At 42.6% G+C, this 15840-nt stretch overlaps 1 protein-coding gene across 5 annotated transcripts in view; it reads left to right on the forward strand.

Annotated features, from left to right (window-relative positions):
• Positions 1-1063: 1063 nt before the first annotated feature.
• The window catches only part of LOC111839849 (FYVE, RhoGEF and PH domain-containing protein 5), a 38026-nt gene continuing 23249 nt past the window's right edge, over positions 1064-15840 (forward strand). For 3 of the 5 annotated variants that reach the window (XM_023804117.2, XM_023804119.2, XM_023804120.2), the window contains exons 1-4: positions 1064-1327; positions 3428-6158; positions 12209-12338; positions 13333-13391. In XM_023804117.2, the coding sequence (XP_023659885.1) occupies positions 1318-1327; positions 3428-6158; positions 12209-12338; positions 13333-13391 (2930 nt within the window). In that variant the 5' untranslated portion in view covers positions 1064-1317. The remainder of the gene's footprint in view (positions 1328-3427; positions 6159-12208; positions 12339-13332; positions 13392-15840) is intronic. The other 2 variants (XM_023804118.2, XM_023804121.2) reach the window with 2 other exon arrangements.

The raw sequence follows: 15840 nt of genomic DNA on the forward strand, positions 1-15840 counted from the left end.
CATTGTCCTGATCAAATTAGTCAGAGAGTTTCATATTCTTCGGAAAGAATATCTTTTTGTGTATGTTATGACACCCTATGGGGTTAACTGCCACAGTCCTGTCCACCTGTTGCCAAGGAAGCGCTGTGTGTTTTGGAGGAAATGGGGGGGATGGTTTCCTGTTATGCATAGTGCTTTAAAAGGGGGTTCTTTCCTCCAATCAGGCCACAAATGCCTCCCCAGGAAGTCCAGTGGTGGCAAAGGCCATTGGTATCTTAGGGAAACTGTTTTTAGAAATGATTGTAAGCTACATCTGTTCAGTGCACTGCAAAGGACTGAGGTGAGGGAAAATGGACTTGCATTTTCACACAACCCCAACACAAAAAACTAAATAATAGTTAGCCAGCAGGTTATTTCAGTTGTTTATGACATCTGTGCACAGCCTGATGTTCACCTCTCACCTCTGACCTTACTTCTATAGGTCCAGAAATTTCTATAGCAAAGATCAACGGGTCCGTCCTCATCACACAGTTAATACTCTCTACATAGTGGCCTATAATTTTATTTGGAAATCATTGAAATCACTGACTGGTTCTATAAATGCCGCCTTTAATTGTACGATGTCTACAACTTCAGCAAAAGTGCCGGTGGTCCGGGAAATAAATCCATTCCAAGCTAATAATGCACGAGATACTGCGTTTTTGCCACTGCTTTTATTACCGGGAATGTATAATTATCAGATTATATCTATCACGATAAAGCACCAACAACAGAATGCAACTCAGGTAACATTTTTATAAAACAGATGCGTCTGTTAATATCCAATATTAAAACTATCTGTATAATGTTCAATACAAAACTACAACAGAAGGATACAGCTACTTATTATACCTCTGTATAATAAGTCTATTAAAATACTGCCCTAATCAATCGATAATTCCTATCCAAGCATGTGCGATCGATTGAGCCCGTCAGCGTCCTGCAGTTACGGTGGAAGGAGCTGCCGGCAGTGGAGGGCACATGAGCGCTTTCTTCACAGTTCCTGCCCATAAGAGCTTCCCACCCGGAGGGGAGGAAACACCTCGCACCCCCAATGCGCGCTCCCCCGCCAGACTGGGCGCGTCGCCGGCGAAAGCAGGAGCGCAGCTGGAGCACAGCTGGAGCGATGTGACACGCTCAGGAGCATCACCCATCCGCCCACGCCGTTTTAGCTCTGGCTTGTGGACATATCTGGAAGTAAGTCAGCCAGTCAGCCTACCTTCGGATGCGCCGCACGCTTTTTGTTTAGAACGAGTGCCGAGGAGAGGTTCTGGGTGCCTTTGCAGATGATGTCTCAAAATGAACACAGGTAAGGTCCGTATTCACTTCAGAAAAGCGGGCTGACAGAGAATACAAGTGACTTTTTATCAATTGTCTCTAATAAACAAAATTAATGATCTATGTTTTTCTTCAATTTGTCACTCTAACAGTGAAAATACCGAATGAAGAGTTTCTGAGTTTCTTTGGAGTACATTATTTAAAGTTCCAAACAAACTAATATATATGTAGTAGGCCTATCATTGTTTTTCTTGCCATATGCATGTTTGCAATGTAGTAGTATCTCGTGGCAATTCTAACCCGAGAACGACCAGCTTGTTAAGGAGATTGGTACCCGGAACGGTACAACTCTATAAGTGCCGTAGCTTTCGGGAGATAGGCTATATGAATGTGATAAAACAAAATAAAATAAAATAAAAATATATAGACATATTATTTGTTAATCGACAAGCGTGGTCTTATGTAGTTGTTCAACAAAGTGAAACAATATAATTTATAATAAGATTACGCACAATTATACCAATGTTCATGTGAACAGCCACTATATTTTTCATATCCATATAGGTATAATAATAATAATAATGTAAAGCATTCATTTTAATATTCTTATGCTATTATTAGAAGCAATCATATTAATATTCATTTTGCTTTTTAACTTTTTGAGGGGAATTTCAAAACTGCTGTTCTCCTGTGTATATTGCAGGTTGTGAGCTGTACAAAACCGTGTAAGACATACAGATTGGAAATTGTGATATGGAAAACACGTTTCTAGTCATTTTGTTGTTCTCTAGGATTTGATTAGTGTATTTATAAAGAGCTCGTGCATATGCAGATTTTGCACAATAAATGGCCACTAGATGGCGAAGAGTTTGCAAAATGAAAAGGGATAAACACTGTGCCCCAACTAAGTTTAACGGTTTGTTCTTTGTGTATAGGGTCTAAACGGTGTGTTTATATCAAGGGCATAGCTTTGGGTATGGACAGTAGGTACATGTCCCTTCCAATATTGTGGGAGTACTGTGTGTGTTTAGGGGGCAAGAGGTTCAGAGCTGATTTGGTCCCTACCAATGTAGAAAGCAAACCTACGCCATTGGTTTATATGGTGATTTATCTGCAGGCAAAGTTATGTTCTGTGCTGTGTAGCATCCTGAGTTTTTTTGTGAATGTGCATATCCTGTTGTTGGAAAGGGCTGTGTGAGATTCCTGCTGTTGTCTCTGCTTTTTATTGTTCTGTGATAATCTGAAGAAAACAAAGAGGGACACAGTGGCTCTGACGGGGTTACAAATCAGTAGAGAGGGAGGCTCTTGTGGGGTTCCTCGCCTGAGAATCACAGGAAGAACAATAAGGAGGAAGTCCAGTGGTGTCGCACATGCTGGACTCCAATTGGATGAGCAAGCAGCCAGTGCACAGCTTGTCGTCTTTTCCCTGTGCACTTCCCGACAGTGTCATGCAGAGTCTGCTGAAATAGTTAATTAGTGGTGTGGAAAACAACGTCTTAGCAAAAAGAGAAGAAAGTGTGCTGAGTTCAGAGGGACGCGTACAGATGTAGGTGCAGGATGGCAGGATAATTCTGTGGGTGTTTAGGGTATTCTGATTATGGGGGGACCCTATAAAAAACGTAAAAAACAAATATTTCTTGATGAAAATGTGCATAATGCTATATTCCTAAGCTCTGCTTTAGGTCATTAATAACTATCACATATGTGTGTTAACATAACAACACTTTTGTTCATTCAGCTCAGCTCTGACCTGTGGGAGATGCTGTTTCCAGCCTTCTGTATGATACCATTTAGCTATCACATTTTTCACGTTCTAATCAAGCTATCTGTTAATCATGACGTTCACATTTCCAGATGAATGTTAAGTGTCTCAAAATAGTCGTGTTGTATAGTTTGAGCCAAGGAAATGCAATTCAAATATGTGTTGGGCAGGTACAGGAATGTAATATTTTGTTGCCTCATACTACATTTACTAAACACCCAATTATTTTGTGTGCATATATATATACACACACTTGTATATTTATGATATACAGTTTGAAATATGGGTATTAATACAACAGGTGCTTGCTTGTTTCTATTTTTAGGCAAGCATTAGATCATTTTCTCTTTTGTTTTTTATTTTTTTCAGAGTATCTGAAGTCACCGCATTCTTCAAAGCCAAGAATTTTGAATCATCTGACTATTAGGCTGCCTTCTACCCTGATGTCCAGACCTCGCGTTGTCTCTCGGGGTGCCAGACCTCCTATCGCACCCAAGCCTTCCCTGCTGCACAATTCAGAGCAGCCAGAGAAGGAAGAGGGCTGCCCGCATGCTAATGGACACCTGGAATCAGAGGAGGACCACGAGCTGAAAGCCTGCCAGGAAACAAGGGTGCAACTTGGGAGGCATGTTGTGGAATCCTGTGATGAAGAGGAGCAGTTGACAGAGACACTCTGTGGGAATGAGGTCAAAGAGGAGAAGGTAGAGGGGGAGAGCGAGTTGAAGGAGCAGGGTCTGAACTTGATAAACTCCATAGAAATGGAGGGCAGTGATTTTGCTGACATGGTTGAGGTTTGTGATGTGGAATCCACGCCTGAGTCACTGCACAGTGCTGAAATCAGTGACCTCGAAGATATGGAGAGCTTAGAACCCTGGAGCAACAATGCTGAAGAAGACGTTCCACAGGCTGATGAACTCCCAAACCATAGCATGGCATTTGATAAACATGAATCAGCCAGGGAATCATCTCATGAGCATGAAATAGGACACTTGCAGGAAGATGAGAGCCCATTTAGGGATGGTGACAAAATCCGGAATGATCCAGAAGAGACAACAGATGAACTGTGCAGTGAGGATGAGTCAGATCTACAAAGTGCACCTTCTCAGGAGAACTGCAGTGAAGGATGTCTACCTTGTCACAGGTTTACTGTTGGTGGGGAACTCTCTCTGGTGTTAGATATCTGCAAAGTTCCTTTATCATTGGATGAATGCACTTATGATGTGATTGGTCCCCCATGTGACACAGATTCAGCTCAACCAGAGACCCTCACAGATAACTCTGATAAGTCCCAGGTGTTTCAGGATACTTGGGAGGGCTTTCAACCTTACTCGGTCATTGAGTCAGTCCCTGGGGAAGACGTACTTAATATCACAGACATTAACAGGAACATCAGCAGCACATCAGAAGGTCTAGACCCAGCTGGCAATAGTAACCTGGAGCCTTACTATGTTTCAGCAAATGAAGTGAATGATGTGGATGAAAGTCAAGTTAACCCTAACCAGTGTGTCAGTCCTGAATCAGGACACCCAAGTGTTACAATTATAAATTCTAATGTAGAATCAGGCCAGGAAAAGGAAGATGACTATGCAGATATTGATGAAGCTGTGAATTTAGATCAGCTTGAATGTCCATCTTCGGAAGACTATGTTGAAATCGGTGATGATGAAGAGAGAGTGGAAACAGAACAAAAGAAATCACCAAAGGAATCTAAAGAGACAGGAAAGCCTTGTCTCCCGCTTCTGAATCCGAGAAACTGCCAGCCACGATTCAGACTGTGTGCTATCACCGTGCCAGCAGATATGGACCTCAGTGGAACGGAGCACACTAATCGACTGGTGCTCGCCGATACCTCAGATGCCCTTGAGGATGACACTGATGAAGAAGGCCACATTGTGCCTTATTTTGAGGATTTGGATACACAGAGGGACAACATCAGTGATGAACATGTCTATGAGGAAGCCGGGCTGGACTCGGAGGGGGAAAACTTCCTGTCCCTGGAAAGAAAGAGCATTGTAACACGGTCACGCTCCCTTTCTGGAAAAGTGCCTGGCTATGTGCCTGAGACTGTTCCTGAGGAGCCCGGGACTGAATGTCTGACCCATGACTACTACACAGTGTCTTTAGATGAGAGCCATGGTATTCTGAGAATTAGTGAGGATGTGGACTTCAACCATGTTGTTCCTTCGTCCAAACATAGGGGCTTTAATATCTACCCCCGGTCATTTTCTATGGAGGGACGGGATGTGCCGATGAATGCCTACAGGGAGAATGAATGTTCTCCAGGGGAAGAAGGAAGGATGAAGAGGATCGATGACAATCTCTCTCTGCCCTGTGTCATCACGTCATCTGGAAGCTTCTCCCAGAAAAGTCACCAGGCCTCTAGTGGGATGTCCACACCAACTTCTGTGGTTGACATCCCACCTCCTTTCGAGTTAGCCTACATCACCAAGAAGCCCATCACCAAAAGTTCCCCTTCTCTATTGATTGAGAATGACTCCTCAGAAAAACAAAAGAAGAAGAAGACCTCCTTTAAGCGCTTTCTGGCGCTCAAGTTTAAAAGAAAGACAGAGAGTAAAGACACAAATTTCCCTTCCTCTCGGTCATCGTCGGAGTCTAGCCATCATGGGCCATTCCGATTCCGGGCCATGGAGAAAAAGAGTGCAGGTAGCTCCCCACAACTTCTTTGCAAGTCAGGGAAACTTCAACGCTCCTCTGACTCCCTGACCACCTTCCTATTTTACAATGATGGGCCATGCAGGAAAAGTACAAACAAAACCAACAACCGCCGTGTGTCTCGTGTGGAGTCATTTGAGGATCGCTCTGGGCCACCATTCATGCCTCTTCCTTTGACCAAACTGAGGTCCATCTCCTTCCCAAGTGCAGATACTTCTGACTATGAGAACATACCTGCCTTGAGTTCAGACTATGAGAATGTCCCAGTCCCACCCAGGAGACCGGTCCATGTGGGGACCTTCACAGAGTTCTTTGATGACCCCAATCGGGGACACTCCACATCCAATGAGAATGACGGATATGTGGACATGAGTAGCTTTGCCGGATTTGACAGTAAACCTCAAACACCAGAGCAAGACTCTGAAAGGTAAAGTGGAATGTGTCTGTTTCCTAACATGTTAGCCTTACAACGTCCTTGAGAGGTTCCAGTCTAGTGATATGTCAGAGTGACACAGAGGTCTTCAAAGTGCGTTCGAAGGTTCTTTCAACGCAATGCAAGATAATTGTTTTTAAATAATGAATTATTCTATTTTGCAATAACTGAAATATGTAAAATGTTAATAGTAAAACGCAAGAGATAACTTATGGCCACATAGTGGAGGATGGCTCTGTGGCTCAGTGGATGTTCTCATTGTATCACAAAGGATTCTTCTGGCTATATTGGTTTCCTCCCATGGTCCAAAAAGGTGCTTTTAGGCAATTTGGCACCAGTTTCCCTTAGTGAGTGTATCCAGTGAGATGGAGTGGAATCCTGCTCTGAGTGTTTCCTGATTAGCAATAGGCTACAGGCTCATTGTGACCTTGTACTCGATAAATTGCTTTGGGACGCGGGTGTAAGTATGAAGTATGTCTGTTTACTACATAAAACATCACTTTGTTTCATATAAGGATTAAATCAAATACATAGCCTATTGGTTTAGGGGGGTCTTTCTGAATGTGATGCAGATGTAAGTTTGGTGGTAGTTTTGGAATTGCAGTTTGTGGGTTTGTTATGCATTTTCACAAGGTTCACTGTGTGTTTATGACCTGTAATGGTTTGGGTTTCAGCATCTCATTGAAGCCTGAAACACTTCTTTGCCAATGGCGTAGGCTTAGGGTTAAATACTGTTGTGAGATTAGTGTTAGGGCTCTTTTCATAGTGACTTATATGAGATTAATGTTAGGGTTCTGTTCATAGTGGTCTTTGTGTGATTAGGGTTAGGGTTCTGTTCATAGCGACCTATAATTTATAGAGAATGATGTTGAAGATATTACCTTGAAACATAAGCTATCAAGAGCCTGAGTGTTAAAGTACTTCCATAGATTTCTTCCAGACTGATTTTTGACCATAGCAGTCAGATGACATGGTAATAACCAAGCTATTCTAAATGGTGATGGGCGACTTCCCCAGACCCAAGGCTGTGCTCATTATGGACCTCATTATGGAGTCAGTGTGGCATCTGGTTGGCTAGGCAGGCCAGAAGCACCTACACGGAGAGCTTGTCTGGCTATGTTATGCCAAATGTAGATGCTCAGAAAAGCTCCTCTTCTGCTATGCTATCGTACACGTCCAGCCAGACCGATCCCCGCAAACTTACGGTATCAGACATTTTTCTTCCCCACGTAATGCCATTTCTAGTGGCACCAAGGAGGTTCCTGTTCATGAAAAGCAATTTTTTCCAAATGCAGTAAAGGCGACACTTAGCAGACTTTTGTTATCACTCAACTAGGAAGGAATTACTGAAAAATGAGTGTCAAATACTAATCTCATAGTGAACTGAGGTCGAAAATGTTTTGAGAATGTGTCACTGTACATCGAGAGCTTTCTCTGCCCCCATATTCTATAAATGTGAGATAGTAACACAGTGACAAGCGAACAATACTGTACATAAAGCGCATAAATATGAACCTGTGCCACTGAATTGTTCTACCCTGCCCTAATATCCCCAATGTTCCCAGTATCTAAGCTACTGCTATACTATTTCAACCTGCCCTCCCCAAATACTCCACTGCTGTACTGCCACCATTTTGTCCTACTTGAAGTAAGAAAAGTATAGATACCTACCTTCCGACATACCCACGTACTGTTCTACTGTTCAGAGTATCCCTCTGCTAGCTGTATTCGTTCCCTATCACCCTTGCCCCATCACCATCAGTAATCTATGCCCTTCCACCCCCTACCATTACGTAAACCGGCTCTTTGTCCTCCTCCTGACTGCCCTTGACCTGCAGCCGAGCCCCATCCTTTCCTGTACTGTACACACTTTCGTTGTTGGGGCTTGGAGTGATGTCCTCACAGGTCTACCTACTGTAGTTTTGTGCTACAGACTGGTGCTGCAGTAATAAAAACTGATTGAATGTGCCTCCTAGTGTCTCGAGCAGCGAGAGTCCTGGGTGCTTACCGTGGATAATAACAGTCAGTGCTGAAATACATACAATTGTAGCACGGTGGGTGACAAAACGAATGTGCTTCTTTATTTTTCCCAGAACTGCCGGAAGGTCTGAGAGTATCATCTAGACATTTCTTGTGTGGCTCATTACTGAAAAGGGTTTTGTTGACAGGAAATTGTCTTTGAGGTATTTATTTTGTAATATAGCTCTTTTTTAATATAATAAGCGTCACCTGTGATTTCATGCATTTTTAACTGGGGACGGGAAATATGCACTTTATGTGTTTTTACAAAATGCATTTGGCAGGATATGAATGATTAGGTGCCATGACTTTGAACATGAAGTCTGAGACCACATCTTGTTTTGGGGGCTCACTATCTCTGGTGGCTTTGTGAGGAGATGGTATGATGGACCATGGCTTCTGGGTTTAAGAAGCTGGAGGGAATGGTATCCACCCCCATTTGAGGCTGTTGATGGTCACTCCTGTTGCTGGTTTGATTTTAGTAAGGAACATTGCAGCTACCATCTGTTGGCATTTGCTTTTCACTAGCCAATAGAATTAAACATGTTGTATTTCATGATCTGAGCTACGTAAATACTGGTGTGCTAAATGTATGCGGTTATTTTGATCACCAGGACAATGCTCTGGCCTGTCACCTCCGGGGCTCTGGGTTTGATTCCTGCTGGCTCTGTGCATGTATGTCTCCCTTGTTCCTCATGGTTTCAATTTTCCTCCTAAATTCGAAGGTGGACATTTAAGATGAATTGGCATCCATAATAGGCACATAAAGATAAAATAGATAGATGTTGTCATTGTGGTGGTCATTTTAAGATGTATTGAGCAATATAAGTGTTAACTGCATAAATACAGATTAATGGCGAGAGGTTAAGCTAGGGAAAAATGATGTCTGATTTGACTAGCAGTCTTATAAGTGGCCTATTTGCAGGTCTTACGTATAAATATGGTTCCTAGTCTTCCTTTACGGGCCAGTAGCAGGCGAAGTGATGTGCACCAGGCTTCTCCTGGGCGTAGGTCATTCTGAACATCAGCTGCACTGAGGTCATTTCCAGGTCATCTCCTGGGAGGAAGTGTCCTGCCTTGCAGCTTCCGCTTCACTGTTTACAGGAAATGCTGGACAAGGGGCCCGTAACCACTGGGGCAGGGCGTGGAGTGCGAAGTTCCCAGACTCCCCTGCGTTTAGAAAAACAAGCCACACCTTGTCCCAGTCATATACACACAGAAGCAGTGCCTGCCATGAAAAGTCACCTCAAGAACAAAAGTTGTCTTGACTCAGGGTCCATGTTGTTTTCACTACACGAGAAACATTGCCTGGAACAGACCCTTCAGAACTTTATAATGAAATCACTGGATCCAGGGTAAAACTTCATAGGTAATGTGGCTCATGTCATTGATGAATGGTTCTGCTTATCGTCATGGCAAACATGCAGGTTAGACACACGTGGAAACACAAAATTTCCCCATGTAAAGGGGGTGAATAGATGCATACTGGGTCACTGAGGTATAGTCCCATCCCAGCAGGAGAGTCACCGTGTCCCTGACTCAGAGACCACCTGCAAGTTCATGGTCTCTGGAAAAATTACCCGCAGGTGCCACCCCAGTGATCTGAATGGTGCTTAACAGAGTCAGCAGTCTAGCAGATAAGCTGGAGATAAGCATAAATCATGTCACTTTTACTGGGTCTTCAGTTACCAGCAAGGATTTATTTACTCATGTCACACAAAATATTGGTGCCTCTAAAAGCTTTTAGTGAAAATGTCTCTAATATTTTACTTTTTTATTTATTTAGTAGATGCTTTCATCCAAAGTAGCATACATTTTTGAGAAAGCAGGGGCAAACAGCCCCTGGTGCAATGGGGGGTTAAGGGCCTTGCTTGGGGGCCCAATGGTGGTACCATCCTGCGGACACTGGGACTCAAACACGCTGAGCCACACACTGCCACCCTACTCAGCCACAGCACCCCTGGTGGTATCACTGTGCAATAACCTGGAAAGTACACTTTAACTCACGCACACACATACTGACAATAAACACTTTAATGCTCAACACCTAATTTTATTGAATTGCGAATTATAAGCCTCTGCAAAGCTTGCTAAATGGGAGTGAACGGTATTGTTAAAATGTTCATGTAATGTCCTTCGTAATTTGGTTAGTAAATTTAGCTAAAGGGTGTAATAAAGTTTTACGGCTGCAGAAGTAGTGGGTGTCATAATTACATTACATTAGTGGTAACGATTAAGCTTCTTAACTTTTTTCCATAAGTTATGCTTGCTAATATAAGGATACGGTGACAGTCTAAAGTTAGATGGGGATGAGAAGGAGGCCATTTAGGTCTTCCAGGACTGATCAACATACACCGTTAGTCAGAATTTATGACCAACATATTACTATCTATATCAGTGTTTCTTAAGCCCGTCCTCAGGGACCCCCTAGAAAGTCCATATTTTTGTTCCCTCCCAACCAATCAAGAACACAAAACACCTGATACAGGTGCACAGGGAACTGGAAGGGAGCCGAAATGTGGACTCTCTGGGGATCTCTGAAGTCAGGCTTAAGAAACACTGGTATATATGGCAGTTTAACATACGCTTTTATATAGCTATTATAGAGTCAGATTATCTACAAAAGCTTTAAAGCAGGTACGTGGCTTTAACGGTACAACAGAAGTTAAGTATTCAGGTTTCTTTCTTCCATAAATTAACACCTAACCTTATCATTAACACCCTAACGTGGTCTGTCATCCATGCACTCTGACGCACACATGTATGTACGAGGTGCCACTTCACCTAATGATCTTCAAATTATATTTGTATTTTATATGGCCCATTGTATGCATTAAGTAGGTCGTAGAGTAGCAATGTACAGTCTTCGCCGAGGTTACGATGGGATTATGTTCCGATAAACCTATCGTAAATTGAAAATATCGTAAGGCGAAAATGCATTTTAATACAGCACACCTAGCATGACAAACATCATAGCCTAGCCTAGCCTAGCCTAAACATGCTTAGAACACTCATTAATACAGTCATTAATACAAAGCCTATTTTATAATTAAGTGTTTAATATCTCATGTAATTTATTGAATAATGTACTGAAGGTGAGAAACATTTACCCATCGTAACATGACCGTTGTCCGGAGCGTCTGTACGTGAGGTCTTAACCTGATCTCAAATCATTCACTTGTTCTACCTGAGAAACTCACTGACAAGAAGAACTGGGCTTAAGCTCACTCAGGATTAGTCAGGGTTGGAAAGGGTGCAGGGTCTCCAAGAGCCACCTTTGGGGTCACTCGGCACTCGCTGTACCTCTCTCCGGGAACAGGTTGCACATCAGAGGGCAGAGAGAGGGCCCAATGAAGGCCGGTCACTGGGGACACGAAAGAATAAACGCGCTAAACGAATCACTGTACCATGTCTTATTGAATTTTCCCACTGGACACAAAAAATGGGGCAGATTTTCCCCTGAGGGCACTGTCGAGCATGGGAGGGTAACATGGGAATGGGTCTTGTGAAGGATGAGGGTCCTCCTGCCAGCTGGGTTCCTGGCTGCATACCCTGTGACCCCTGGCACACAGTAGCTGTTAACATCACCTGTGTAGGGTATCTAGGCTGCAGAATGTGCTGATGTCATCAGGGTCACGCGCACCCTGCTGCAGCCTTCATCAGTACGTGTGCTCAGATGTGAACTAGCCCACCGTCCGGGAGAAATCCTATCTTAACATTGCTGTTCTCCCGCAAGGTGCCACCTCTGCACAGGTCTCGCTAAGCAACACAGCTGGATTCGGATAGATGGGAGCGTGAGATACAGCAGGCCGCTTTCTTCTTCAGGATCAGCTCATCTATAGAATGAAGCTGTGATTTCAGGACAGATAACAAATAAATGCTTTGACTGGACCGTGAGGAGGGTTCAGGCCATTGAGTGTTGTTTTGTCTTCATGTGTGTCTTTCTTCCTTATGAGTATTGCTGGTGTGTTTAGCCTGTTCAGCGCTCAATTGACTGATGGTTTCCCTCTTTTTGGTTGGTGCAGTGCATACACAGAACCTTTCAGAGTGTGCCCGCTGTCGGGTAGGATGGTGCGAGAAACAATGGCTGAGGAAGACCAGGGTCGGACATCGGAGGATGATGATGGCTGTACAGATCACAGCTACGACAGACACGTGAGTGACGCACAGCTATATAATACCCAGGTCATCCCTTAAAATGAATCCATGATTCCATTAGATATTTGATATTATTTTATTCATGGCACACAGACGGGCCCACAAACAGCCTTCATAATGCTGCAATTGAAAAGTGATCAAGTTAACAGGGGATCATCTTCAGATCTGCAACCTTCTAAGATCCTTAGAAGTTCTTAAGAGGCTGCTGAGTAGAAGTGGTAGAAAATGACGAGCATCTTCTAAACCTCTTAACTTGTAACACTGAAATCTTTGGGTCTGCTTCAACTTAATGTGCCAATGTTTACTGTCGTTTCTGACCCTGAAAGTCCCATAGATTACAGTGCATACTGGAATGTGACTATTTTAGTCAGATTACAAAATTCATCCACTGGTTAAAATACCTCCCTGTTCCCTGGATCAGGTCAAATCAGTTCCTGTGACTGGAAGCTGCCTTAATAACTAAATGCCAGGCATTTTTAATCCCATTTTGAAGAAAACTTTTGAGAAAGAACATAAATCACATTCAGTATGAAGGAGCGGATTGTGTATGCATCTTTGATGTATTTTTGCCATGATGTATATGAAAAAATAGCAGATACAATAATGCTAAAAGATGTCAGCACTATAAGATAGGATTTCAAATACAGTTACAAAATATGATGAGAAATTTTATGGACCAGGTATTAAATCTTTTAATGTATGGATTTACTGTTCTCAGCTAAAAAAGCAGGCATTGATTCTGTAAATTATAGTTGAATTTGAATGCATATTAAAAACTGAAGCCCTGGAGCCAGAATTATTTTTTCTTTCTACTGTCTCCTGTTTCTGACTCCCTTATTTAACAAGAAGGAATCATTCTTGTTTTGACAAGCAGGAATTTATTTCTTTAATCATCAGGGAACCGAGAAAGCAGTACCAGTACTTTGGACACACAAGATTTATTCACTTACTCACTTATTATGTTTTTCATGTTTTTATTTATCTGATACAGACTGATGGCCGATCTAGAGCTTTTTACATTGCCAAAGATCTGGTGGAATCTGAGAAAATGTAAGTAACCATCAAAGTTTGTTTTACAGATCATTCAGATGTCCTCTTTATTGTGCTTTTGGAAGTAAAACTGCAATTGTCTCTTTACTCTCTATTTTACATAATCTGCATTTTTGCAATCTTGTTTGCAGGTTTTCTTAAACTTTTTATCCCATATGCAACAATTTTGATATTTGCAGCATGATGCAATGAAACACTGTGCTCAAAAACAGGAGAAAAACAATTATTGAACAAGTCAGTGGAACATTACTTACACTCACCTAAAGGATTATTAGGAACACCTGTTCAATTTCTCATTAATGCAATTATCTAATCAACCAATCACATGGCAGTTGCTTCAATGCATTTAGGGGTGTAGTCCTGGTCAAGACAATCTCCTGAACTCCAAACTGAATGTCAGAATGGGAAAGAAAGGTGATTTAAGCAATTTTGAGCGTGGCATGGTTGTTGGTGCCAGACGGGCCGGTCTGAGTATTTCACAATCTGCTCAGTTACTGGGATTTTCACGCACAACCATTTCTAGGGTTTACAAAGAATGGTGTGCAAAGGGAAAAACATCCAGTATGCGGCGGTCCTGTGGGCGAAAATGCCTTGTTGATGCTAGAGGTCAGAGGAGAATGGTCCGACTGATTCAAGCTGATAGAAGAGCAACTTTGGCTGAAATAACCACTCGTTACAACCGAGGTATGCAGCAAAGCATTTGTGAAGCCACAACACGCACAACCTTGAGGCGGATGGGTTACAACAGCAGAAGACCCCACCGGGTACCACTCATCTCCACTACAAATAGGAAAAAGAGGCTACAATTTGCACGAGCTCACCAAAATTGGACAGTTGAAGACTGGAAAAATGTTGCCTGGTCTGATGAGTCTCGATTTCTGTTGAGACATTCAAATGGTAGAGTCAGAATTTGGCGTAAACAGAATGAGAACATGGATCCATCATGCCTTGTTACCACTGTGCAGGCTGGTGGTGGTGGTGTAATGGTGTGGGGGATGTTTTCTTGGCACACTTTAGGCCCCTTAGTGCCAATTGGCCATCGTTTAAATGCCACGGCCTACCTGAGCATTGTTTCTGACCATGTCCATCCCTTTATGACCACCATGTACCCATCCTCTGATGGCTACTTCCAGCAGGATAATGCACCATGTCACAAAGCTCGAATCATTTCAAATTTGTTTCTTGAACATGACAATGAGTTCACTGTACTACAGAGGCCCCCACAGTCACCAGATCTCAACCCAATAGAGCATCTTTGGGATGTGGTGGAACGGGAGTTTCGTGCCCTGGATGTGCATCCCACAAATCTCCATCAACTGCAAGATGCTATCCTATCAATATGGGCCAACATTTCTAAAGAATGCTTTCAGCACCTTGTTGAATAAATGCCACGTAGAATTAAGGCAGTTCTGAAGGCGAAAGGGGGTCAAACACCGTATTAGTATGGTGTTCCTAATAATCCTTTAGGTGAGTGTATAATGTAATTAAGCACAATTCTGTAATAACATTAAGCAATGTGCACTTTAAAACTTAAATAAAATATTTTAAAATGTCTTCTGGAACAAAGTCATGCACAAAAAGTCTTATGCAGGAATTATTTTATGCAAATAAATCCAAGGAGCTGTTTGAGGAGTGAAGCAGCTGTGCAATAATTCAATTGAATCGAAATGCCTTTGGTCATCGGGCTTTACTGCAGGTGATCAGAGGATCTCATCAACACCACATCACAGTTCTTCATCTCCAAGGCAATCATATTGTCTCATTAAATCCACATGTGGTATTGCTGGGTTGGGCATCCATGTTTTGGACGAGAGGACTTCGTAGATTGTCATCCTATAGAAAAAGAATTTCTTTAGTGGATTCAGTAAGGAACGATGAGGAAACTCAGCTCATAATGGTTTCTGTTGTTGTAGACCACACCATCCATGGTTCATTGTATCTGGATGAGTGATTTGATTCCACAGTGGCCCCATGAGGTTTAACAGCAAATGGTCCATAAAACCAAAACACAATAGCTAAGCAAGTGCAGTGCACTTCATCTTGTTATTAGTGTAATGAATCAGCCCAAAAGTCCAACTGCACAGCAGATTCTTTACTGGGAAGACAACATACCAAATTCTACTCCAGAGGACAGGCTAGGGCCAGGAAACAGGTCAAATACACCAGATTCAAATCAGCAATTCCGACACACCAGGAAAAGATCAGAACACTACATATTGCAACCACAGTCAGCCATGCCTCAGTACACAAAGGTTTCATTTCACAGAGGTTCTTGAGTCACTGTTTGGCCTAATTGGGAAGTAGTCAATAGGTGTATCTAATGCACAGGTGAGACAGAGAGTCGTCTAACTGGAGTGTTGACTGGTGGCAGGTACTACAATTAGCATTTCAAAATTAATATATGTTTTCTTTTAGGTATACTAACCAATGCATTTTTGTTTTGGCAGAG

The sequence above is a fragment of the Paramormyrops kingsleyae genome, chromosome 8, assembly GCF_048594095.1.
Source record: "Paramormyrops kingsleyae isolate MSU_618 chromosome 8, PKINGS_0.4, whole genome shotgun sequence".
NCBI classification, from domain to species: Eukaryota; Metazoa; Chordata; class Actinopteri; order Osteoglossiformes; family Mormyridae; genus Paramormyrops; species Paramormyrops kingsleyae.